Consider the following 24704-nt stretch of genomic DNA (forward strand, 5'->3'; position numbering starts at 1 on the left):
TCTAAATATACACTCAAGAAGCTATGGGCAGCTGCAGATAAACTTTTAAAATACGAAGACTTGCCTAACAGTCTCTGCTCCCTGTGTGGGTGAAAATGTAGTAGCAGCCCCTGTGTGCATAAGACCATGTGGCTCAGTTCTCTGTCTCTCTGTCTCTCTCTCTCTCTCTCTCTCTCTCTCTCTCCACTTTCACCTTCTGGGGTTTCTGACCCAGACACACAGAGACAGAAAGTGATCTACATAAATAATCTCTGTGAGCAATAAGCAGCAGAGCCACTTACAAACAGTAGAGAGCAGCAGATCCCGACAGTTGGTTGTGAGTTTATGCATTACATGTAGTTCTTGTGCAATATTTTATGTGTATACAACAATTAAGCAATCCAACCATGCTTGTATATACTGACTTAAGATAATGCAAATTACTTAAGTAATGGGGACAGGCTCAACCTGTTTTGAAAGCGATAATCTATTGGCTCCCTTTATAAATGCATAAACAGTCCTACCTATATAAATCTAGAGGATGTAAATCCAGTTTGGGTGTGGCTTTCTCAGAACATTGGTGACTTGACTTGAATTAGTTCTCTAATTATCCAAAACTCTTCTTTTGGTGCCAGTTTGAACAAAAGCTTACAGGTCTTGTCTCTTTACAGGCAACTGAACAAATAATTTCCCTGAATTCTTGACTATAATGGCAAGCAAAAGGAAAGAAGAAGACCGTGAAGTGGAAATCAGAGAATCATTCCGTGCATTTGATAAGGTAACACCCAATCTGAACTAGAAGCTGCTATATAAACTGGTAGGGTAACTTTGCATACCTCCATAAATGAGATTTAGACTTGGCTGGGTAATTAAATATATGTTTGTTTCAGCTTGTAAATGAGTCCTTAGGCACAAATTGTCTATGTTTTCCTTGTTAACCACGGTGGGTTAGAAGAATCCCTCGACATCGCCTAAAGTTTTTCAAAATGAACATGTTCCTCCATGTCAGACCACATTCCCTTTGATAATGCAATGCTGGTAGTGGTACCTTTCAGATTTCCAGTGGCGCTTAAACCAAAAACAATGTAATATTGTATGTAGCACCCTCCTAGCATAGGATGATAGGCAAATGTAATTTTTGGCTTATTCTGTAGTCAAGGGAGCAGTGATTGCTTTTTCTGGTCTGTTCAGGCCAGGTTTCACAGGCTGGGAGCTTGACTGCTTCTCCCTGCCTCTGGATGAAGCTTCCAGAATTTGGGGAGGGAGATTCAAATAGACAGTCTAAATAGTTGTCAAGCTCTGGCCAATCCCTGGAGAGACGTGTCCAGCAAATGGCCAGGGAGGTGATAAATAGTCTGAAGCCCTGGAGAGATTGCTTCTTCTCCCAGGAGGGTTCCAAAGTCTTATGGGCTGCTACTCTTAGGCAGCCCATGGACTGTGTGGCTGTTCTTGATGCTTCAGCATCATCAGTGCTGAGGATCTGGATAAGTCTCTTGAGAAGCTGGCTGTAGGACTTCACCCCAAAGGATCTGGTCTGGAGTAGGATTGTTTCCCTCACTGGACCATGTCCAGAGGAAGCTGAAAGGTGGCAGCTGTCCTGGGGACAGTAATGACCCTGAATTGATTCCCAGTGACTGTGTGCATTCTCGGGATGTTAGTACCAGTGGTAACCATGGACTGAGACAGCCTTCACAGGGGTCTTGAAGTTCTGGCCATTCCCCTGTCCTCAGCTGGATCCTGGAGATAGTGTGGAGAAAACGTGCCATTGCTACTGTACAGCAATCTGGAAATCACATTGGATACCAATTGTTATGCAAGGACGCAAGATAACCAGATGCCAAAGGAAACTTCCTTATGGTGTACCATAAGACCTTGGACTGTTCAACATTCCCAATCACCTAGAGATAAAGAGACTAAGAGATTGTCCTCTCATTATTAAAGGAGAAGGAGAAGCTCGTTTGGCTGTACTTCTCCTGTGGATCACAGAAGTGCAGTTTGTTCAGTTTGTTCCGTTTTCAGCTGACAGCAGGCTAAAGCCCACTGTCTGGTGCTGTCACAGAGCTGGTCCAGGATGGGGAAAGATAGTGACCATATGGTCGGGATCCACCAAGGAGCCTGGGCCAGCACCTGGCTCAGCCTCTCAGCAATCTGCTGAGAGCCTGAGCCAGCCGCTTCCTCCCCCTCCACAGCCAAGCGCTCCAGTGATCACTGTAGGGGCAGAGCAGACAGCGGTGACTGACAGTCCAGGCTCTCTGCTCAGACAGAAGGGGAGAACTGAGCAAACAGTGATGTTTGATTGCTCAGTTCTCAGCCTTAGACCCAATGGAGGACAAATGCAGCATCGGATCGATGCTGCATCCACCAAGGGAAGTATGATTTTTTTTTAAAAAAATCCCATACTTCTCTATTAAAACTATTGCTGAAAATAAGGCTGATTTCCACTCCACAGATTCAGGGTCAAGTTTTGGTTAGTCAGTGCTACTTTAGAGCAGCCAAAGGAGGAATTTGACTCATGGCTGTAACCTTGTAATCTATCACAATGCATCTTGCTGCTCCTGCTTAGCATTGCTTTGTCTTGTAACATGATTGATAAATGAACCCCCATTGTATGTATTGTGGGGAATAGACAATATGTAATGATAGTATTCCATATATGAATTCCTTTATATAAATAGCTACATTTCCACAAAGGTCAAGCTTTTCTGCAAAAGCTGAGGTTAGGACAGTTAGCATTGCTAGTAATTTAGAACAAAATACTGCTCCGAGCATTGGACTATTTTCAGCCCAGGGTGTCACTAAAGCTCTGCGCTCATCTCCATTCATAAAAGGATAAATGGCTGCACACCAGTTCTAGGATAGCAGTCCATTTCATTGATCAGCTTACTGCACATCCCAGTTTCCATATGGATGTGCTGTGCCCACAAACAAGGCTCAATCTTGCAAATTTAAGAGTGGTGATCATGGTTGCCTTTGTTGGAATATACTTCAGGGTCATTGAACCAGAGTGAAGTTGTCATTTTGTTGTGCTACTGCAGACATTATGAATGCAGGAAGCATTATAGGAAATGTACGAAGTGTAGACAAGGTCTTGGTTGGTATGTTGTCTTCCCAGTGTAACTTTTACACAGGCAGTTGCTGAAAAAGCACTCACTCGTGTTTACCTTGGCAGCCAGCTAATGGCTAGGTTCTGTTGAGTGCAATGAGCTTGGCCCTAATATTGCATAGAAAGGTATGTACACGAGTTACACACTTGTGATATTGAAGAAATATTTCAGCCGGTCACAGATTAGTCTACACATTAATTGTACAAGTCTGACAGGTTTGTTAAATTGGGCATGTAACAATGCATAACCAAAAGGCTTCCTTCAGGGAAAAGCTTGTCAGAACAATTAGTAGATCAGGAATAGTGGTAGCCAACCTGTGCTATACTTGGTAGACACCTTTTCTATTGGCCCTGTAAAGTAATGGGTGGCCTCATTGATCAAAGGAAAATAAGAAAGTGGAAATGGTCAAGGTCTAGTCTTGCAGGAAAAGACTGGATATGTTGATGTTGTAGGACACATGGGGCTTTAGAGAAAACTCCAATTTAATGGGTCCCCAATGCACAAGTCACATGACCTTAAAGAGGAATAAAACTCTAGAAACTGTCCAAAAAACAAAAGGACCCATGGCAAGTATTGCCTGTAAGCTCCCTACAGCTGATCGTTTGCTGATTACTGACTTTCCATACTATTAGGCAGCCATCTTGGTAGACAAGGCTCTGCTTCCTCATGTCAGATTCTCAGCAAGAACAGTGAGCAGCACAGCAGTGACATCACCAAATCTCTCTCCAAAGCTGACTAGTATTCAGAGGTAGTATTGCCTGAAGCTTGCACTCCAGATTTTACATTTCTAATATGGTGGAGTCTCCAGGCTTTTTTTCTTCCTGTTATATGGAAGCGCACTGTTACTGATAGCTGTGGCTCATTATCTCAGCTCCTTACTATGCATACTTTAAACTCTCCTTGCAGGATAATCAGCTTTACCTAGTATTTGAATTTGTATGTGGGATTACAGCAAAAACTCTGCCTGTAGCACCTCTAAACCTATATTGAGAAAAAGAGTTGCTATTAAAACACTTCTAAATGTCAAACTTCCTGTAGAGATTCGGACCAGGCAGCCGGCCTTTGTCACTATGAAGGAACAAAATTTCCCCATAGCAATCATTCTTCAGCCAATGCACTATCACAGAGAATCTACTGAAGACATGACATACAAACTGGTTTCCATGGGTGCATTAATACACAAGGCAGACGTCTGTCCTAATTCACTTTGTTAAGTCCTGTAGAATCTTTAACTGTTTTCTGTTCTAGGACGGTAATGGCTACATTAGTGCTGCTGAGCTCCGTCAAATTATGGAAAGCTTTGGTGAGAAGTTAACGGATGAAGAGGTTAATGAAATGATCGGGGAAAGAGATATTGATGGAGAAGGTCAAGTATATTACGAAGGTAGGTTGCTTTGTGATCAGTCTTTGTACTCTTTCAACCTAAGTGGCCTTTGCTTAGATATGTATTGGGAAGTTGGGCCTCATTCACACTAATTCTTGTTGGCAGGGAAACTATTCCCATGCACACTTTGTGCGAACACAGCCAGATTTGTTACCCTCAATGGCCTGCTCTGCTGCATTTCCCTTGTACCCATGGGTGCCCAACCTGTGGCCCTTCAGGTGTTGTGGAACTACAAGTCCCATGAAGCATTACAAGGCTGACATTTACAAGCATGACTCCCAAAGGCAGAGGCATGATAGGGTTTTTTGTAGTTTGGCAACATCTGGAGGGCCACAGGTTGAGCGCCAGTGCATTAGGGCCTCTGATGGTCTTTGGACAGTTTGGGGTTTATTTACTAAAGCTGGAGAGTCCAAAATCAGACTCCCTTCTGCATAGAAACCAATCAGCTTCCAGGTTTCATTGCCAAAGCTTCATTGAACAAGCTGAGGTTTGAAGCTGATTGGTTTCTATGCAGAAAGGAGTCTGATTTTGGACTCTCCAGCTTTAGTAAATAAACCCCTTTGTGTCTTGGGCTGGCAGTTCCAGCTCCCAGTCCAGTTTGCATCTATGGCTGTATAGTTTAGTCGCATCTGTACGCAGCAGCTTAATTGCCTGACTGAAGCCTTAAGTGCCTCTCCAGCTAAATGTAGAAGTCATCTTGATTCTGTTACTTTTTTGTGTGGGATTTAGTTGAGCTGACCAAAGAATCCAGTCATTTCCCATTGGTCACTACTGCAGGATAGTACATAAACACCAATGCACTCTGGTGTGGCCCCCTTCTCTCCAGTCAAGCACTGTAGCTTCTGACACTTAAAGCACATGTGGCTACATACAGGGGTTAGACAAAAACAAACAGAAACATTACATGATTTGCAAGTGTGAAAGTGATGATGTTTTGCGTTGAAAGTGAAAGTGATGTAGCATTCTTTTGCTTCTGCTGTGTGATGAGACACCTATCTAACAGGTGTGAGGCCTCACTTTTGTCACTCACTGCATGTGCTGCTAGTAATATGGAGTCATGTCAGAGCTTATTGAGCTTCAAAGAGGGCAAATTGTTGGTGCTGCTTAGCTGGTGCCTCTGTGACTGAAGTTGCCAATTTATTTGCCGTGTTGTGAGGTCCAGCATCAAAGGTTATGACGACATATACAGATTCCGGGAAAACGTCATTTGATAAACATAAACGCGGTCGATATGCTCAATAGACAAAAAGAGGCAAAAGGACATTGCGCAGGATTGCGGTCCGGAAAACTGAAACGACTGCTGCAAAAGTGACTGCAGAGCTCAATCTCAGTCTTCATGGGACTCAGTCTTCGTGGGAGTGAGATTAAGCTCAGTAGTGACTTTTGCAGCAGTTATTTTCTTAATGCGTTTGTGACCTGCGTTCAGGGTGTCATTAACGTTAACTGACCCCCACAGCAGATTGCAAGGGCATTACGATTGGAATGCGGTGCAGGACGCAGCACGGGAATGAGGCTCTACCGCACCGCATTCCGGTATGAAAGAGCCCGAAAAGTTTTTTCTTTTGGGATAAAGGTTTTACATGAATAAATAAAAGATGATCATTGTAAGCAACCCTGTCAGTGGTAAATGGTTTATCTCAACACTCTTAACCGTTACATTTGCAGAATTGATTGGTCCCGTGAAAAAGTTTCTTGAAAAGTAGTAAAACAAGCATGACAAGGGGAACTAATGCACCATATCTGAGAATTGGTAAGCTATAATATAATGCTTGCTTTTGGGTTGAAGACTGCTTTAATGTAAAGTATCATTTAGGTCCCTTTCACATGAGCAGACCAATCAGGTCCACCTGTCAGTTTTTCAGGCAGACCAGATTGGACCCTCCATTCTCTATAGAGAGGCGGGTGTAAATGGACATGTGTTTATTTACACCCGCCTACATTCAATCTGATCCAATCCACTAAAAGCAAACGGATGGGGATCCGTTCCCCCTCCATCTAGCAAATTGGATTGGATGGCATCAAGATAAATTATACACCTGCGTTAGGATGAATGTTCATATGCACAAGAGCAGCTGCAATCAAAGTGCTCTTACACTCTAAGGTAGGGGTGTCAGACTGGCGGCCCTCCAGCTGTTGCGAAACTACAAGTCCCATCATGCCTCTGCCTTTGGGAGTCATGCTTGTAACTGTCAATCTTGCAATGCCTCATGGGACTTGTAGTTTGGCAACAGCTGGAGGGCCACCAGTTTGACACCCATGCTCTAAGGCCTCTTTCACACAGGCCTTCCATATGTCCGTTTTTCATCTGACCATTTATGGATGAAAAATGGACACCCATGTATGTCTATGGACTAGCTGATGTAAACGGATGATCATCTGTTTACATCTGTTAATGTCCGCATCTGTTAACATCCATTTTTTTGAACGGAAGAAACCCCTATTTTTCTTCCGTACAGAAACCCAGAACAGACAAAAAATGGATGCAAACAGACAAAAACAGATATAAACTGATGAAAAACGGATGTAAACGGATGAAAAACAAAGGCTTTCTTTGTTTCTATTATAAAATGTTGCAAGCAGGTAATTTTTCTCCTTCACGGATGTGCATTGATGAGGCTGCACTGATAGGCAGCACTGATAGACACTGATAGGCAGCATTGATGGGCACTGATGAGGCAGCACTGATAGGTAGCACTGATGAGGTGGCACTGGTGCGCATTGATGAGGAGGCACTGATGATGCACTGATATGCAGCAATGATGGGCACTGATAGATGGCACTGATAGGTGGCACTAACTGATAGCACTGATTGGAGGCACTGGCAGATGGCACTGACTGACAGCACTGCTGGGCACTGACAGGCAGCACTGATGGGCAACACTGCTGGGTACGGATGGGTGACAATGCTGGGCACTTATGGGTGACACTGCTGTGTGGCATAGCTGGGCACTGCTGGGCGGCACTGATAATCAGGGTACTGATAATTAGTGCCTTGATTATTAGTGCAGATCTCCCCTGTCACATTTGCCGGTTAACGGCAGTACTTTCGTCATGCTGTTTCATTGGACACAGCTGATCACGTGGTAAAATGCCGCTGTGATTGGACTTTTACCTCAGCACATGATCAGCTGTGTCCGTAGGACACAGCGATCACCAGCAGTGCTGGGGGTGCTCTGGGGGCACATTCTGGGAGGATGTCCATGGACGTCCTCTCAGAACTGGACAACCGTGCAGTAGCCGTCTTTCGGCTATAGTGCGGTTGGGAAGTGGTTAATGTTGTTAAAAAACACCCCAGAAACGTGGCTCACTGATTTCCCAGAAGTCTGCAAAAAAGATACAAGTTAGATTTTAGGCATCGTCTGCAACAAAAATTGGCAATGCTGGGACAAGGTCATCTAGAGCCCAGGGCAAATATGCCAAACTGCACCTCCCCCCAAGATAAATGAGCATTATGTTTCAGAACCCCCCCCCCCTCCAAAAAAAAAGAAAATCGAGCACTAATCTGAATGCCTTGCATGAATTTCCCTTCCTCCCAGTACAAATCTTTGCCCCCCCCACCCCCCCTCCCAGCTCAGATCTTCTCTCTCTCCAATTCCCACCAAAAAATCACCCCCTCCTGGCACAAATCCTCCACCCCTCAAATTTTTCTTCCAAGTACAAATGCTCTTCCCCCACTCAAAATCTCCCCCTTGCAGCACAAATCCCTCCATCCATTCCGCCTTCCTAGCACAAATCCTCCCCTCCAAATTTCCCCTCCTAACACAAATACCCCCCCCAATCATCCCTACTAGCACAATCCCCCCCAAAAGTACATTTCCCCTCCTAACACAAATACTTGCCAATCATCCCTACTAGCACAAATCCCCCCAAATAAAATTTCACCCCCTAACATAAATACCCCCGCCAGTCATCCCTACTAGCACAAATCCCCTGTAAAAAATTTCCCCCTCCTAACACAAATACACCCCAGTCATCCCTACCAGCACAAATCCCCCCAAATAAAATTTCTCATCCTAACACAAATTCCCTCCCCCTTGCTACCATATCACCTCTTCTAGCACAAACCCCAATGTGATTTTGCATTTCCAGGTAGGGGGCATGCACGCCGCCCTACCCACACCGCCATGGGCAGCTATGGCTGTCGATCACCGGGTCCCAGCCGGAGATTCCCCTTGGCACCTGGCGATCACCAAAGAACACTGACAGGGGAGAGGTCTGTATGTAAACAATACAGATCTCTCCCCTGTCAGCTCCAGGATGCTGCTTTGTTTTGCTCTGCAGAGCCATACACAGCAGCATGCCTATACAGTAAATCACTCACTGCACACATAGTCAGGGAAAGCTGACAGGGGAGAGACCTGTGTGTAAACAACACAGGTCTCTCCCCTGTCAGCATGGACAGCTATGGCTGTCGATCATCGGGTCCCAGCCGGAGATTTCCCACTGGCACCCAGCGATCACCAAAAAAACACTGACAGGGGACAGGTCTGTATGTAAACAACATAGGTCTCTCCCCTGTCAGCATGGACAGCTATGGCTGTCGGTCATCGGGTCCCAGCCGGAGATTTCCCGCTGGCACCCAGCGATCACCAAAGAACACTGACAGGGGAGAGGTCTGTATGTAAACAACAAAGGTCTCTCCCCTGTCAGCATGGACAGCTATGGCTGTCGATCATCGGGTCCCAGCCGGAGATTTCCCGCTGGCACCCAGCAATCACCAAAGAACACTGGCAGGGGAGAGGTCTGTATGTAAACAACACAGGTCTCTCCCCTGTCAGCATAGACATTCTGTTTTGTATCTCTCTGCACAGCATGTCTAAAACACAGCACACAGTAAACACACACAGCACACAGTTAACCCTTTGATCACCTCAGATGTTAACCCCTTCCTGCCCAGTGTCATTAGTACAGTGTTAGTGCTTTTTATTTGCACTGATCACTGTATTGGTGTCACTGGGGATGTCAGTGTCAGTTGGTCAGTGTCAGTTAGTTTCAGAATGCCCACCGCAGTCCCGCTTTAAGTCGCTAATCGCCCCCATTATTACTATTAAAAAAAAACAAATCATAGTATCTATACCGACATTTGTAAACGCTATAACTTTCACATAAACCAATTAATTTACAGGTATTGGGATTTTTTTTTAGCAAAGACATGGAGCAGAATACATTTTGGCCTAAATTTATGAAGAAATTTGATTTTTAAAATTTTATTGCTATATTTGTTTTTTTTCAAAATTGTTGGAACTTTTTTGTTTATAACACAAAAAATAAAAAATGCAGAGGCGATCAAATCCCACTGAAACAAAGCTCTATTTGTGGGGAACAAAATGACATAAATTTCATCTATGTACAGTGTTGCATGACCGCACAATTGGCAGCTAAATTAACGCAGCACCATTTTGCAAAAAAATGGCCTGGTCAGGAAATCCGCTTATCTGCCTCCTTGACCCCCTCTGCTGCCACATTTGGCAATTTTTTTGGGGGAGCGTGTACCTGGTCGTGGGGAAAAAAGGACATAAATTTAATTTTGGTGCAGCGTGGCATGATTGTGTAATTGTCAGTTAAAGTACTGCTGAGCCATATCGCAAAAAATGGCCTGGTCAGGATGGGGGGCGGTGGTTCATATTGGCTAGTCAAAGAACCATTTTGAATAGTTGCCGAGTTGGCACACTGACTAACTTCTGTTTGTTTCTCTTGCAGAGTTTGTACAAATGATGACGGCAAAGTGAAGACTGTACAGAATGTGTTAAATTTCTTGTACAAAGATGTTTATTTGCCTTTCTTTGTTTGTAACTTATCTGTAAAATGTTCCCCCTTACTGTCAGATTGCATGTATAGTAATTTTAGAATTCCAGACATGTTTCCCATACTGTCACTGTCTTTTTCTTTACATCCTTCTTTTTGGTTTCCATGAGAAGTTGATAAAGTAACAAATGTCCAAATCGTGTAGACTTCACCTCCGCAACATCTCCAAGATACGGCCGTTCCTAACCTTGGTAACCACTAAGCAACTTATTCACTCCCTGGTTATATCTCGCCTTGACTATTGTAACTCCCTCCTCATTGGCCTACCTCATCGCAGGCTATCCCCTCTTCAGTCTATCATGAATGCTGCTGCCAGACTCATCCACCTTACTAACCGTTCTGTAGCTGCCACCCCTCTCTGCCAATCCCTCCACTGGCCTCCACTCAGTGTCCTCCACCCCTCTCGGCCAATCCCTCTACTGGCTTCCCATTGCCCAATGAATAAAATTCAAAACATTAACAATAACATATAAAGACATTTATAACTCCGCCCCAAATTACATCACCAATCTTGTCTCCAAATATCACCCAAACCGTCCTCTCTGCTCCTCGCAAGACTTCCTACTCTCTAGCTCCCTTGTCTCCTCCTCCCATGCTCGTCTCTAGGACTTCTCCAGCGCTTCCCCTTGTTCTCTGGAACTCTCTACCCCAATTTATCAGACTATCGCCTACTCTGCTCACTTTTAGGCGCCCTCTGAAAACCTATCTCTTCAGGGAAGCCTATCAGCTAATACTGGAATCTTCTACTCTTCCAACCAGTCCATCCCCCACAGTTACTACTTTTTCTACCACTAGCCCCTCCCTCCTAGATTGTAAGCTCCAAGGATCAGGGCCCTCCTATCCCTCTTGTATTGAACTGTATTGTTGCTGTATTGTCTCCCGTTATATTGTAAAGTGCTGAGCAAACTGTCGGCGCTATATAAATCCTGTATAATAATAATAATAAATGCTGCATGTGGCTAACTCTGGATTTTTCTCAAAGCCCTTTGTGCACATGGAAGAGCTGTATGAATTGGGTCACACAATGGAATATCTGGCTTCTAAAGATTTCTTATGTAGCCCTCTTTTTTTTGGGGGGGGGGGTGGAAGGGGGTTAGGGGTGGCAGTTATAAGAAAAGACCCTCCACGAACAGGAAATTGCAGTAAACCATAGGAGATCCAGAACCTTCGCTAGGTGGAAGAGTGGGTTTGATAATATACTTGGCAATGCCACCATCTAAGAAAGGGCGTCTGTGAACAGAGGGGATTACCTTCCCGGGAAATGAACCAAGAATCTTATCAAAGTAATTGGGAACAGAAGAACTACTGCAACCAACATTTAATATTAAAGAAGAACTCCGGGGAAAAAACCCACCCATTAGTACACCACCCTATACAAAACACTAAACAGTTAATACAATTGTGAAATTACTTACCATTGAAGAGAAAAGCCTAACCCTGGGTTCACACCTAAGCATTTTCTACAGCATTTTGCAGAAACGCAGTACAGTCCATTTAACATGATTTCCTATGGGACACGTTCACATCTCTGCGTTTTCCCCCGCTGCATTTTTTGGAAACGGACAGGGACTTTTTTTTAACACAAAACGTTGCGTTTTTGGTTCTATAGACTTCAATGGGAACGCTGCAGAAAAGCATGTATTGCATTTTACTGTGTTTTTTTGTGTGTTTTTGATGCACTTTTGATGCACTTTGCATTTAAAATCTGCCCAGCAACAAGAAAATTTTTTTAAAATTTTAATGAAAACGCATAAAAAATGCTGCAAAAATGTATCAAAAATGCAAGTGCAAAAACACAAAACGCAATGCAGAAACACCTCAAACACAACCTGCATAGATGTGAACCTAGGGTAATTGAAGAAAAACTATATTTTTTTACTTTTTGCTATTAAACATGTCCAGTAACAAAATGTAAAAAATCTAATTTCATCATGAATTTAGGCCAAAATGTATTTTGCTCCATGTCTTTGCTAAAAAAAAATCCCAATACGTGTAAATTAATTGGTTTACCTGAAAGTTATAGAATACATATAGTTATACAAATGGTGGTATATACTGGAATTTTTTTTTGTTATACTAATAATGGCGGCAACCGGTGATCAGCGGGCATTCTGACACTGGGAGGGAACTGACTAACTGTCACTTACATCCCCAGTGATACTAATACAGTGATCAGTGCTAATAAAAAGCAGTGCAATTGTACTAATGGCACTGGGCAGGAAGGGGTTAACATCTAGGATGATCAAAGGGTTAACGGCGTGCTGTTTTACAGTGTAACCACGCTGCTTTGTATGGCTCTGCTATGCAGAGCCATACAAAGCAGTGTACTGGAGCTGACAGGAGAGAGATCTGTATTGTTTACATATAGACCCTCCCCCCTGTTAGGAACCGTTGATCAACACCTGAAGCCGCCAATGGCAGCGCAGGTACCCGGAAATGCAAAATTACGTATATATATATATATGTGTGTGTGTGTGTGTGATTTTGTGCAGCCCTGCCGCCCTGTAGCAGTATTTCTGCTATAAGGCGGCGGGCAAGCAGTTAATGTAACAATGTGCTTTGGACCCACTTGTTGACCCTACTTGTATAACAAATTGAAGCCAAACACTGGCTCACACTATGGCTACACGGTCAGTGACAACAGTTTTTTTGGGGATAGAGGTTTTACATGAATAAATAAGAGCTCATCATTGTAAGCACCCCTATCAGTGGTAAATGGTTTGTCTCAAAACTCTAACTGCTACATTTGCAGGACAGCTTGTTCTGTTGAAAAATAACAGACTTATTTCCTCCGGGTAAAAATAGGGGAGAGAAAGCCTAAATAAGGGAAATGAATGCAGCCATCACATCTAACAGTTGGTAAGCTGCAATACAATAAATGTTTGCTTTTGGGTTTAATCCTGCTATAAGATAATGCAAATACCTTTTGTAAGGGGGACAGGCTAAACCAGTTTTGACAGTGACAATCTATTGGCTGCCTTAATCAATCTGTAAATATTTCGGACTATAAATCTACAGGATCTAAATCCAATTTGGCTTTACAGGATTTTGGTGTCAGTGACTTGGTTCTCCGATTGTCCAAAGCTCGCTCTTCTTCTGGTACATGTTTTAGCGAAGACTTACAGGTCTTGTCTATTAGCAGGCAACGGAACCATTGCCTTCCCTGAATTCTTACCTAAAATGGCAAAGGAAACGAAAGACAGTGAGGAGGAAATAAGAGAAGCATTCCGTAAATTTGACAAGGTATGTAATGTCCTATCTGAGCTAGAAGGTGCCATGCAAACTAGGTAAAGTGTTCATGAAGTGGTAGAGAAACGTGTAGCTCCATGAGATTCAGTCTTGGCTGATCAATGAAATCTAATCAGTGCAGGCAAGGCTTGTTTCAGTTTGTAAATGAGTCCTTAGGAACACATTGTCCACGTTCTCCTTTCTAGCCATAGCGGGTTAGAAGAATGTCTTGACATAAAGCTTTGCAAAATGAACATGTGCCTCCACGTCAGATCACATTCCCTGTGCTAGTGCAATGCTGTGAGTGGTACCTTTCAGCCACAAATTATGTAAAATTGTAGCCTAATAATCCTTAAATGTGGTGGCCATATTAGTTTTTTTTTTTGGGGGGGGGGCTTTTTTTTCACATGCTGATCCACCCAGTAGCACACTTCATCTCTTAGGGTGTCTCCACTCTGGATGGATGAGCAATGGACACCAGCATTGTCTATCTGGGGAGAGGGTAATGTTAGATGAACTAGCAAATTATTTAGATGGGCTTGACTAACAAATTAAAGCTGAAGTCCTGCTAACACTTTTTAGGCAGTTAATGGCAATTTTTTTCCATTGAGGTACAGATTTTACATAAATGTTATAACAGCTGACCATTGTAAGCATGGGTTGTCTCAACCATCCATAGGCCACTTTTATTGGACAGCTTGGCCTAAAACCAAAAAAATTGCACTTAATGGCCAGATCAGCAGGACAACATAAAGGAAGGCTTACAAGAAACAAGTGCGGCCACCACATTTTAAGAATTGTCAAGCTTGCAATGTTATTTGTTTCTGGGTTTTATCTTTTGGGTCTCTAGGGAATTGTGAAACATTGGCAGATATTCATCAATTAAATTGAAACAATTAGTCACACATCAGTTTGGGTCTCCTTCAGCAAAGTCTGACAGGTTTACAGACCTGTGTGGCTGTAGTCCTGGGCAACTAGGTACAACAGTTCTAAAAAGTTAGGACTGTTACTGAAGAAAAGGCAGATCTCCACTCTGCAAATTCAAGGTCAGGTTTCATTTAGTCGGTGCTACTTTAGAGCGACCGAAGAAGGAATTTTACTCAGGCTGTAGCCTTGTAATCTGTCACAATGGGGTTGATTTACTAAAGGTAAATAGACTGTGCACTTTGTGGTGGGGACCCAAGGTACCCTAGTGGGGACACTGTGGAACTTAATTCGCTGATGCCTAAACTTTAGGCAGGAGCTTGTGGTCATGTGAAATAAACATTAAGGCATAACTCCTGTCTTGGAAATTCACTTTTAACGAATTTCTCCTTACCGTGAGTACTCGCAGTTGGATGCGCAGAAATCCCCCATAAAGCTGTGCGAATCTCGCTTACCGCGACTGCAGCTAAACTCCACGATTCCTGCGCCTCCAACTGGTTTAGCTATCTCGAGATGTGGGGAAAATGGAGCTCCAGTTACCTAGGAATGATCACACGACACTCTCAGGTTGCTGTTGGAATTCACATAGAGACCGTTTCCATTCTCAGCCTCCGGTTTTATTACAAACACACACACGCCCCCCCACATGAGTCAGGTCAATCCCCTCCCACAGAACAATGCATGGGGAGTGTCTATACACAGAATGTACATCCTGATTGGAGCATAGCCTTTCCTTTTATCTATACTGGAAACCAGTTCTCCCCTCCCCCTTTCCCATGGTGAGCTCTCTGAGGAGAGTAAACTTCCCCCTATCCTATCAGCTCCTAGCAGTATGTCTATTCTCTGTACAAGCATCCCCTAGATTAAACAGTGTCAGTCTGTATCTGAATGGGCCCGATACAATCTTTATTAAAACACATCCATCCAGATACAGTTCAGGTCGGTAATGGCTTGTAAGATATACATGAGCCTACACGCGGAGTTCGCACTGCTTGGCGCCTGGCGATACGAAGTCCATGTGGTACTATGCTGCTGATATGTGGATACAGGCCCGCGGCCTACTGCCGGCGGCATTCGCATCGAATGCCGTGGTGGTATACACGCCGGTCTATAAGCGCAGATCTGCCATCTCATCCATTACTGAGCTGAGTACTGTAATATATACATTGTAAATGCGCATGGCCCAATTGCAGCCTTCAGAGCTTTAATTAAGCCACACGAGAGACATATGAATAACACTAATATATGACACATTTAAAGTTCAACCTGTAAATACAAAATTTCCATGACACTCCAGACTCAAAAGACAGCTGCAACTTGCACAGTTAACTCTTTAGATGATCTGCAGCCCACTTTCTTACACTGCTAACACTACACTATAAGGTACACCTGTGCAATTGCTTGGTAACACAAATTGCTTATCAGCCAACCACATGGCAGCAACTTAATGCATTTAGGTGTGTAGACGTGGTGAAGACGACTTGCTGACATTCAAACCAGGGGCGGACTGACCATTTGGAAACTCGGGCACTGCCCGAGGGCCTGGGGTCAGTAGGGGGCCCCATGAAATGCCCCTGGTACCTTTTTCATAGGCTTTTTTTGAGTTTGGGCAAGGACACAGGAGCCCCATGATCCCCTATTGCCCAGGGGCCCCATGAGTTGTCTGTCCGCCCCTGGTTCAAACCGAACATCAGAATGGGGAAGAAAGGGGATTTACGTGACTTTAAAGTATTCAGATCGTAGGGTCACAATTTGGTATAAACAACATGAAAGCATGGATCCATCCTGCCTTGTATCAATGGGTCAGGCTAGTGGTGGTGGTGTCATGGTGTGGGGGAGATTTTCTTGGCACTAGCAAGGTGTACCTAATAAAGTGGATGGTGAGTGACTATGCTTTTCAGACACAACTTCTATTAGCGAACACCACTTCCCCAGGTGTGCAGCATTTCATGGAGCATGTACCGGTCTCCACCAACTCAGTAAGTCTTGTCACCTCACTCCCAGTGACTGGTCCAACTGTTGCTACTGGATACAGGAAATACACTTACCATACGCTATGCTTGTTCTCTTCCCGAAGGCCCTCTACATCTCTCTCTCTCTGACTCCAGGCTAGGTCCCTAGGCATTCTGTACCTCTCCCTTCTGGGGCACTTCTTCCCGAAGGCCCTCTACATCTCTCTCTCTCTCTGGTGACTCCAGGTCCCTAGGCATCCTGTACATCTCCCTTCTGGGGCACTTCTTCCCGAAGGCCCTCTACATCTCTCTCTCTCTCTCTCTCTCTCTCTCTCTCTCTCTCTCTGTGACTCCAGGGTAGGTCCCTAGGCATTGTGTACCTTTCCCTTCTGGGGCACTTCTTCCTGAAGGCTCTCAACATCTCTCTCTCTCTGTGACTCCAGGCTAGGTCCCTAGGCATCCTGTACCTTTCCCTTCTGGGGCACTTCTTCCTGAAGGCTCTCAACATCTCTCTCTCTCTCTCTCTCTCTCTCTGTGACTCCAGGCTAGGTCCCTAGGCATCCTGTACCTCTCCCTTCTGGGGCACTTGTTCCTGAAGGCTCTCAACATCTCTCTCTCTCTCTCTCTCTCTCTGTGACTCCAGGCTAGGTCCCTAGGCATCCTGTACCTCTCCCTTCTGCGGCACTTCTTCCTGAAGTCCCTCTACATCTCTCTCTCTCTGTGACTCCAGGCTAGGTCTCCAGGCATCCTGTACCTCTCCCTTCTGGGGCACTTCTTCCCGAAGTCCCTCTACATCTCTCTCTCTCTGTGACTCCAGGCTAGGTCTCTAGGCATCCTGTACCACAAGGTCAGTTCCAGATAAGGGTCCCCAGATGCTAGTGAAGGGGCTAAGCATAACACCCCTTGCCATGTCACCCATCTCCTGGCTCGTTGATTGCTTTAGCAGGTGACATAAATAGGTTAGTCCCTAGCAATGGCAATATAGCCACTTCTTGGACAGCTTTTGCTCATTAGACTGTGTCCTGTATCTTCTATAACCAGCTATGCCTAATGTAAGCCTTGTTCTTTGGTATGCCATGCATGCAGGGGCGGACTGACAACTCATGGGACCCCTGGGCAATAGGGGATCATGGGGCCCCTGTGTCCTTGCCCAAACTCATAAAAGCCTATGAAAAAGGTACCAGGGGCATCTCATGGGCCCCCCTACTGACCCCGGCCCTCGGGCAGTGCCCGAGTTTCCAAATGGTCAGTCCGCCCCTGCATGCATGCACCCCTTTTGAGAGACTTCAGACCAGGCCTTTTAGATGAACAACAAAGCTCTTTTCCTAAAGTAGTTAAAGGCAACAAACAGTTCTCATGGACATCTTCCACACATTTTCCTGTACAGAGTTCTCTAAGTGCCCATGAGGTAGCCATACCTGAGTTAGCAGCAAAGTCCATAAGCAATCTTTTCAAGACAAGAATCCATTTAGGCAGTAAATCCACAGAGGCCGCAAATAATCCCTTAAAGGCCATTTAGGCAGTAATCTACAAAAAGCAGTAAGGCTATAACTGGTAGCAACAAATCCATGTGAGCCCTTGGGTTCCAGGCCCCGTAGGGAAGCCCAATGGGGCTTCAGACCAACAGATTAATGGCTACATCTTGGCAGTCTTTCCCCAACCTCTCCCTTATGGGGCACTAAAAAGCCCCTATTTATATGGTATGACCTGTAGGGGGCGAACCTCCTGGGAAAGAGCGGGGAAAACTTACTCAGCAGTGTTAACCCTTACGTCTTTGATCAACCAACCTAGCAGATCATCCTAAGGACACAGCACACACATCTACATTGTAGCAATTAGTTTATGCAAATAACACAGTTGACCAAAGCAGAGTCCACAAAATAAAAAAATGTAACCCTTTGGAAGCACCTCCTTACAACTCTGCAAATGCAGTTGCTCCAGAGCTTAGTAAATGAGGTAAAGCTTCACCTTGCAAAGAATACCCAATCACATGCAAGGAAATAAAAGAGCATTTTGGCTTGGACATCATTGGATGATGGAAGTCAGCAGAGCTACCCCTCATTTACCAAGCTCCTGAGCATCTGCACTTGCAAAGTGCTCAGTCTATTTGCCTTTAGTGAATAAACTCCACAGGTGCATTGATACGGAAGGCAGACTTGTGCTGTCCTTCAGTTTGCAAAGTCCTCTACAACCTTAACCTGATTTCTGTTTCTAGGACGATAATGGATACCTTAGTGCTGGTGAACTCAATCAAATTATGTCAGATTTTGCTGAGAAGTTAACAGATGAAGAGGCTGATGAAAAAATGCAGGAAGCAGGTATTGATGGAGATGATCACATACATTATGAAGGTAGGTTGGTTTGTGATCAGTCTTTGACCCCAAGTGGGCTTTGTTACATATGTATTGGGAAGTTGGGCCTCATTCACACAGGCTGGTGCTTGCAAATATGTAGTTGTTACCAACAGGGAAACTATTACGATGCACATTATGGAGGAGATTTACAGAGTGCAACTGCATTTGCAAAGTGCACAGTCTGTTTGACTTTAGTAAATCAACTGCATTGTGTGAGCACAGCCAGATTTGTACCCTGTCCAGATCAGTGGCCTGCTTTGCAGCTGTTCATATGTAATCATGCATTAGGACCTCTGATGCTCCCCGGACAGGTTAGGGGAGATTTACTAAAACTGTGCACTCAGAATCTGGTGCAGCTGTGCATGGTAGCCAATCAGCTTCTAATTTCAGCTTTGGCAGTAAAACCTGGAAGCTAACTGAAGTCTTAAGTGCCTCTCCAGCCAAATGTAGCAGTCATCTTGATTCTGTTTTTTTTTTTGGGGGGGGGATTTAGTTGGGCTGACTATAGAATCCAGTCAGTTCCCACTGGTTACTACTACAGGATAGACCATACATACCAATGTACTATGGTGTGGCCCCCTTTCATCCATTCAAGTACTGTAGCTCCTGACACTTAGAGCACATGAAGCTACATCAGGGGCGGACTGACAACTCATGGGGCCCCCGGGCAATAGGGGATCATGGGGCCCCTGTGTCCTTGCCCAAACTAAAAAAAAAGCCTATGAAAAAGGTACCAGGGGCATCTCATGGGGCCCCCTACTGACCCCCGGCCCTCGGGCAGTGCCCGAGTTTCCAAATGGTCAGTCCACCCCTGAGCTACATACACTATGGCGCAAATCCTCAAAGTTCACATTGTCTAAGCCAGCTCTGTGTCCCCTCCAGCAACTACTGGTTTCAGCAGTGATTTTGCAGCATTTTGCTCTCTAATGCTAGCACAGAAGGCTGAGGGTTCAGAAGGCCATGCAAAGCTGCTGGGGATGCAAAACAATGTAGTACTTCTGCTGTTAATTTGATGATTGTTCCACAATGCCTACAGCTGCAAAGGTTAGTGGGAATTTGTTACGTGCTTGTTGGGAATCCGTAAATGCTGGAATGTCCATACCCTGGCCATAGATGCACTTGAAGTGGTATTAAACCCAAAATAAAAAATTTAATATATTGCAGTTTACCAATCGTTAGATGTAATGACTATATTAGTTTTCTCTTTAGGCTTTTTTCCCTCTGTTTTCTTTTGGTGATATGGCCAGTAACACACTTCTGTATTACAGTACCTACTCTCTAGATGAAGGTGCAACAGACACAGGAGCACTGTTAATCTGGGGGGAGGGAGTGTAAGATGTACTAGCAGATTTAGATGTACTAAACTGAAGTCAAACTCTAAGGGCCAGTTCACACCACAAAAACACACTCCGGATGCGTTTCGGATGCATTTTTGCCTACAGTTCACACCACATTCCTTTCCGGTGCATTTTTTATACGTTTTGCTATATTCCTGTACAGTTCTGTGTACAAAAAATGCAGTATGTTCTACTTTTCTTTTCTGCATTGGAACTGCGCTAGAACTGACTGCACTGGTGTGAACTAGAGACATTGGAATACATGGAAAACATTGTGCATGCATTTTTGATGCAGGAAAAAATGCATAGGACTGCATCTGGTGTGAACCAGCCCTAACACTTTTTAAGCAGTTAATAACACCTTTTTTTCTTTTGGGGAAAAAAAAATTACATGAATAAATAAAAGCTGATTATTGTAAGTACCCCTGTAAGTGTTAAATGGTTTGTCTCAACATTGGTTAAATGGTTTGTCTCAACAGATGTCCTAACTGTAACATCTGCAGGATTGATTGGTCCGGTGAAAATCCTACTTGAAAATAAAAAAGAACATGAAAAGGAGAACACCACATCTAAAAATTGGTAAGCTGCGTTATAATGATTGCCTTTGGGTTGAAGAGCGCTTTATTGCATATTAAAATTTGCATTAGTTGGTGGGTAGAGCTTGGACTTGCTGCTGCAATGGTGAGGATGATTTGTTCCACGTTGCCTGCAGCTAGAGGCCAATGAGGCTTTGTTTGAAATCAAATTTTAGTTGTTGGAAGTTGGTGGCAGTCCCTAAAGCAGGAGTAGATAACCTTTCAGAGGTTGAGATCTACCTGGACAACATGGAGGAAATCAAAGATCCCCAGGGGAAGGGGAGGGCACCCTTTAAAAAAATAACTATTAAGCCCCCAATAAAAACATAGCATAGTGTCCTGTGTCCCCCCCCCCCACTAGTGTCCTCTGTTCCCCTTCACATCATCCCCCTTACAGTAGTGTCCTCTGCCCTCCTCCCTGCAGCAGTTTCCCTCCACTCCTCCCCCACAGTAATGACCTCTGCCTCCCCATAGCAGTATCCTGTCCCCCTTCACATCCCCCCCCTCCACTATGGTGTCATCTACCCCCCATAGCCATGTCCTCTGCCCCCCTCCACCCCACAGTAGGGTCCCCTGCCCTTATAGCAGTGTCCTGCTCCCCCCCAAAGCAGTGTTTTCTGTCCCCTTTTACACCCCCCCAACTGCAGTGTCCTCTGTTCCCTTTATAACCCCCCCACTGTAGTGTCCCCCCCCCCAATGCAATGTCTTCTGTCCCCTCCACACACCCCTCCCCTCCACTGTAGTGTCCTATGTCTCCTTCATACCAGTACATTATTGTATAGCAGAGTGGAGAGCAGAAAGTATGACAGTACTGGATAGAGGGCGGGAGCTGTCAGAGTTGACTTTCTACATTAACAAGCTGGTAATTGGTTGCAAGGACTGCCCAGCAACCAATCAAAGTTAACTCCAGCAGCTCCTGCCCCTACCACCTCTCCAGTACGGTGATCCTTCTTGCTTTGCAGTGAAGAGGGGAGCGGCGGAGGCTGGGGGGGAACGACTCTGTGCAGGGCTGTGTTCCTGATCAACCCGTCAGCTGCCCACGGTCATACCTGTTGCCTAACATTTGAGGATGTTATTATAAAAATGCACTTGCAAAAAGGAAAAGAAACTGGGGCTCATTTACCAAACCTGTAGAGTGCAAAATTTGGTGCAGAACCAACAATGGAGCATTGAAATTGCACAGCATGTAACTGACATTATGTTTGAATAATTCAAGTGACTCCTCCATGCATGATGATGGGGCTACGGAAAGAGTAGCTGTGGACAAAGAGCCCGTGGAATAGGCCCCTTTGGCAGCTGCGATGGAAGGCGAACTAATGTCAGCGTGGGTGATAGAGGATGAGGATGGCTTAGTTATCCACTCCACCACCTATTCTGCATGTTGTAGCTGAATAACACGGCCAGCATCGGAAAAAAAGGACAAGCGTGCCTGCAGAAGATGCACCATGTCCACAACCACTTTTCACTATGGACACAGAGGCTACTTGCCCACTTTTAGCTGCCTGTGAATGTCTGCCTCTCCTTGTTGGCCCTTTGGACATGATGGCGATTTTTTCGGGGGGTTTTTGAAATGCTTTATTTTAGAGTTTGGGATGGGAATTTGGTGCTTGGGTGCAACACATTTGTGCTTGGTGCACTATAAACCATTTTATTGCTGTGTTTTTTTCAATAAAGAAAATAAGGGGTACAGCAATTATATAGATATAAAAAAATAAAAATTGCTGCTGCTGTAAAAAAAAAATTAAAATAAACCAAATGTAAAAAAATTAAGACCCCCCCCCCCAAAAAAAAAAAAAAACACTGGTGATTCAGAAGGAAGAACACATGCAACTCAGAAGGAGGAACAGCAATTATGGAGAAATCTTTTTTGCCACTGCTGGAAAAAAAAAATTCAGAAAGCTAAAAAAAAAAAAAGGGAACCACTGCTGATGCAGGAGGAACACCTGTGATGCAGAAGGGGGAACAGCAATTATGCCCTAAATATTTTTACAGCTGCTGTGGTGAAAAAAATTAAATTTAATTAAATTGTGACACAGAAGGGGGAACACTAATGATGTAGCAACAGAACCCGATGATGCAAAAATAAAAAAAAAATATTTAAAAAAAGTTACAAAGAAAAAAAATGGGAACAGCAGTGATTAAGAAGTGCTGTAAAGCACACTAACACTTCACTGACACCACTGCACTGCTCTTCACAGTGAACTACACTCCTAACACACCACTAACTATCCACTAAACTGGAGCAGCACACTGTGTAAGCAGCCTTATATAGTATGGGGCGTGAACTTATCCGTGAGCCATGATTGGCCAAAGTCACCATGACTTTAGCCAATCATGACTCTCACAGTACATTGTGCTGTGATTGGCCAAAGCATTGTACCTGACCTGTGGTCAGGTGCATTGGTTTGGCCAATCACAATGCACCGTGAGAGCATAGTGCATTGTGGGGGGTGGCGGGCGAACAGCCTTCCGAACGCCCTTACCGTTTGTGTGTTTGCCGAACACACAAGCGACTGAAGTTAGAGTCGAACTTACATTCAACTCGAATATCAAGCCCATCACTATTCCCCAGAAAATTGACTGATTTTTCCAGAAGTCTGCCCTAAGTCATATTTTAGGCATCTTCTGCAACAAAATGTATTTGGTGAGATGCTCCTAAAAGTTTCATCACTTCTAAACTTATGCAGGCCCCGCAACTTTCCTCATTAGAGCCCTGCAAGTGCATCAGCTGATCAAAAATGAAAAAGTCTCTCCCACTGATGGTCTGTACCCAAATGACATAGAAGAACAAACATCTATTCCTTCAGAGGAGAATCAAGTAGGGATCTGCCACGGAGTTTGTTGAAATCCTTGTAATGTTGATTGATCACCCAGAGGGGATTGTTTTATTTCTCAACAAAAGTGGAGTTACTCTGTAATATTGGCTAGTCAAAGAACTCCTTTGAATAGTTGCTGATTTGACACATTGACTAACTTCTGTATGTTTCTCTTTGCAGATTTTGTACAAATGAGGACGGCGATGTGAAAACTGTACAGAATGCGTTACATTTCTTGTACAAATATGTTTAGTTGCCTTTCTTTGTAACTTATCTGTAACTTATCTGCAAAATATTCCCTCTTATTACACAGTATTTATAAAGCGCCAATAGTTCGCTCAGCGCTGTACATTAATAATACAATCTGTATATAAGAAATGATTAATAATAGTACATGCATCCAATGTTCAAACAGATATTATCACCAAAGGGGCCCCACAAGAATCCTGGTGGCATTGTGCACATATACCCAAGTATATATATAGTTATTAACCTCCCTAGCAGTCTGTTTATGTCAGTATTTCTGTGCTCAAAGTGGTACATTTTTTGCATGGAAATATGTTGTTTTTTTTATTGTAGGCCTGTAATTCTTAGGAATAACTCACTGAAATCTGTCCGAACAAGAGTCTAGTAAACATTCCGGGTATGAATAAATTTGAAACACGAAATCATAAATTATAATATAATAAATAATCATAAACAATAATCATATAATAATAATAAATTTAATTCAATAATATAATCAAACCAATAACACTGAAATTTGAAATAGAGCGCCAAGTTCGCACATCACTGATCTTAGTTGCAAAATCATTTTCAGTGTCTGATGACAAGTTTCCCCACGAATCATTATCACTCAATTCTGCAAGTGGTTCTAATTTACTGTCGCTGTTCTCTAGCCGGTCTAAAACCACTTTTGACCTAAAGGGACGCTTTTTGGACGCCATGGACGTTTCTCAGTTTCCAGGCAGAAAAAACAGTAAAAATGCGGCAGGGCACAAGACAAAGCACTCGGGACAAAATGTATGTGAAATGGTTTGATACAGGAATGTTATACTATCAGATTTTAGTGTATTGAGTGAATGTCACATTTTAAAATTTTTGAATTTCCCACCGGTTCCATCCCCCGTACGTCCCGTTGCTCGCAGGGAACAAACCTGGAAGACGGATGCCGGCATCGGCCGGAGGAGATGGCCGGGGACACTGCAGGGGGGACATCACAGGAGTGCAGGACAAGGTAAGTGAA

At 44.1% G+C, this 24704-nt stretch overlaps 2 protein-coding genes across 4 annotated transcripts; both read left to right on the top strand.

Moving 5' to 3' along the window:
* Positions 1–511: 511 nt before the first annotated feature.
* LOC149445318 (calmodulin-like) lies at positions 512–11240 on the top strand. Of its 3 annotated transcripts, XM_089653906.1 has the most exons (5): positions 512–559; positions 651–757; positions 4332–4467; positions 6133–6217; positions 10168–11240. In XM_089653906.1, exons 2-4 carry the CDS (start codon positions 689–691, stop codon positions 6168–6170), a joined length of 243 nt encoding a protein of 80 aa, XP_089510032.1. In that variant the 5' UTR covers positions 512–559; positions 651–688; the 3' UTR covers positions 6171–6217; positions 10168–11240. The 3 variants fall into 3 exon arrangements, with proteins under 3 accessions (XP_089510032.1, XP_089510031.1, XP_089510033.1); XM_089653905.1 differs by lacking the exon at positions 512–559 and having other exon boundaries at positions 570–757; XM_089653907.1 differs by lacking the exons at positions 512–559; positions 6133–6217 and having other exon boundaries at positions 574–757.
* Positions 11241–11533: 293 nt separating this feature from the next.
* LOC149445319 (calmodulin-like) lies at positions 11534–23667 on the top strand. The gene is made up of 4 exons (XM_089653901.1): positions 11534–11555; positions 13415–13515; positions 18592–18727; positions 23639–23667. Exons 1-4 carry the CDS (start codon positions 11534–11536, stop codon positions 23665–23667), a joined length of 288 nt encoding a protein of 95 aa, XP_089510027.1.
* Positions 23668–24704: the final 1037 nt, after the last annotated feature.

This window comes from Staurois parvus, unplaced genomic scaffold, assembly GCF_062004578.1.
Source record: "Staurois parvus isolate SC_StPar_1 unplaced genomic scaffold, SC_StPar_1.0 ptg000727l, whole genome shotgun sequence".
In the NCBI taxonomy this organism is placed as follows: Eukaryota; Metazoa; Chordata; class Amphibia; order Anura; family Ranidae; genus Staurois; species Staurois parvus.

Bases quoted from the DNA above. Each gene is read 5' to 3' on its own strand.
- LOC149445319 (XM_089653901.1), top strand. From the start codon at position 11,534: ATGAACCAAGAATCTTATCAAA. The intron at 13,516-18,591 runs GTATGTAATGTC...TTCTGTTTCTAG, and splicing joins CATTCCGTAAATTTGACAAG to GACGATAATGGATACCTTAG. The intron at 18,728-23,638 runs GTAGGTTGGTTT...TTCTCTTTGCAG, and splicing joins TGATCACATACATTATGAAG to ATTTTGTACAAATGAGGACG.
- LOC149445318 (XM_089653906.1), top strand. From the start codon at position 689: ATGGCAAGCAAAAGGAAAGAAGAAGACCGTGAAGTGGAAATCAGAGAA. The intron at 758-4,331 runs GTAACACCCAAT...TTTCTGTTCTAG, and splicing joins CATTCCGTGCATTTGATAAG to GACGGTAATGGCTACATTAG. The intron at 4,468-6,132 runs GTAGGTTGCTTT...TTACATTTGCAG, and splicing joins AGGTCAAGTATATTACGAAG to AATTGATTGGTCCCGTGAAA.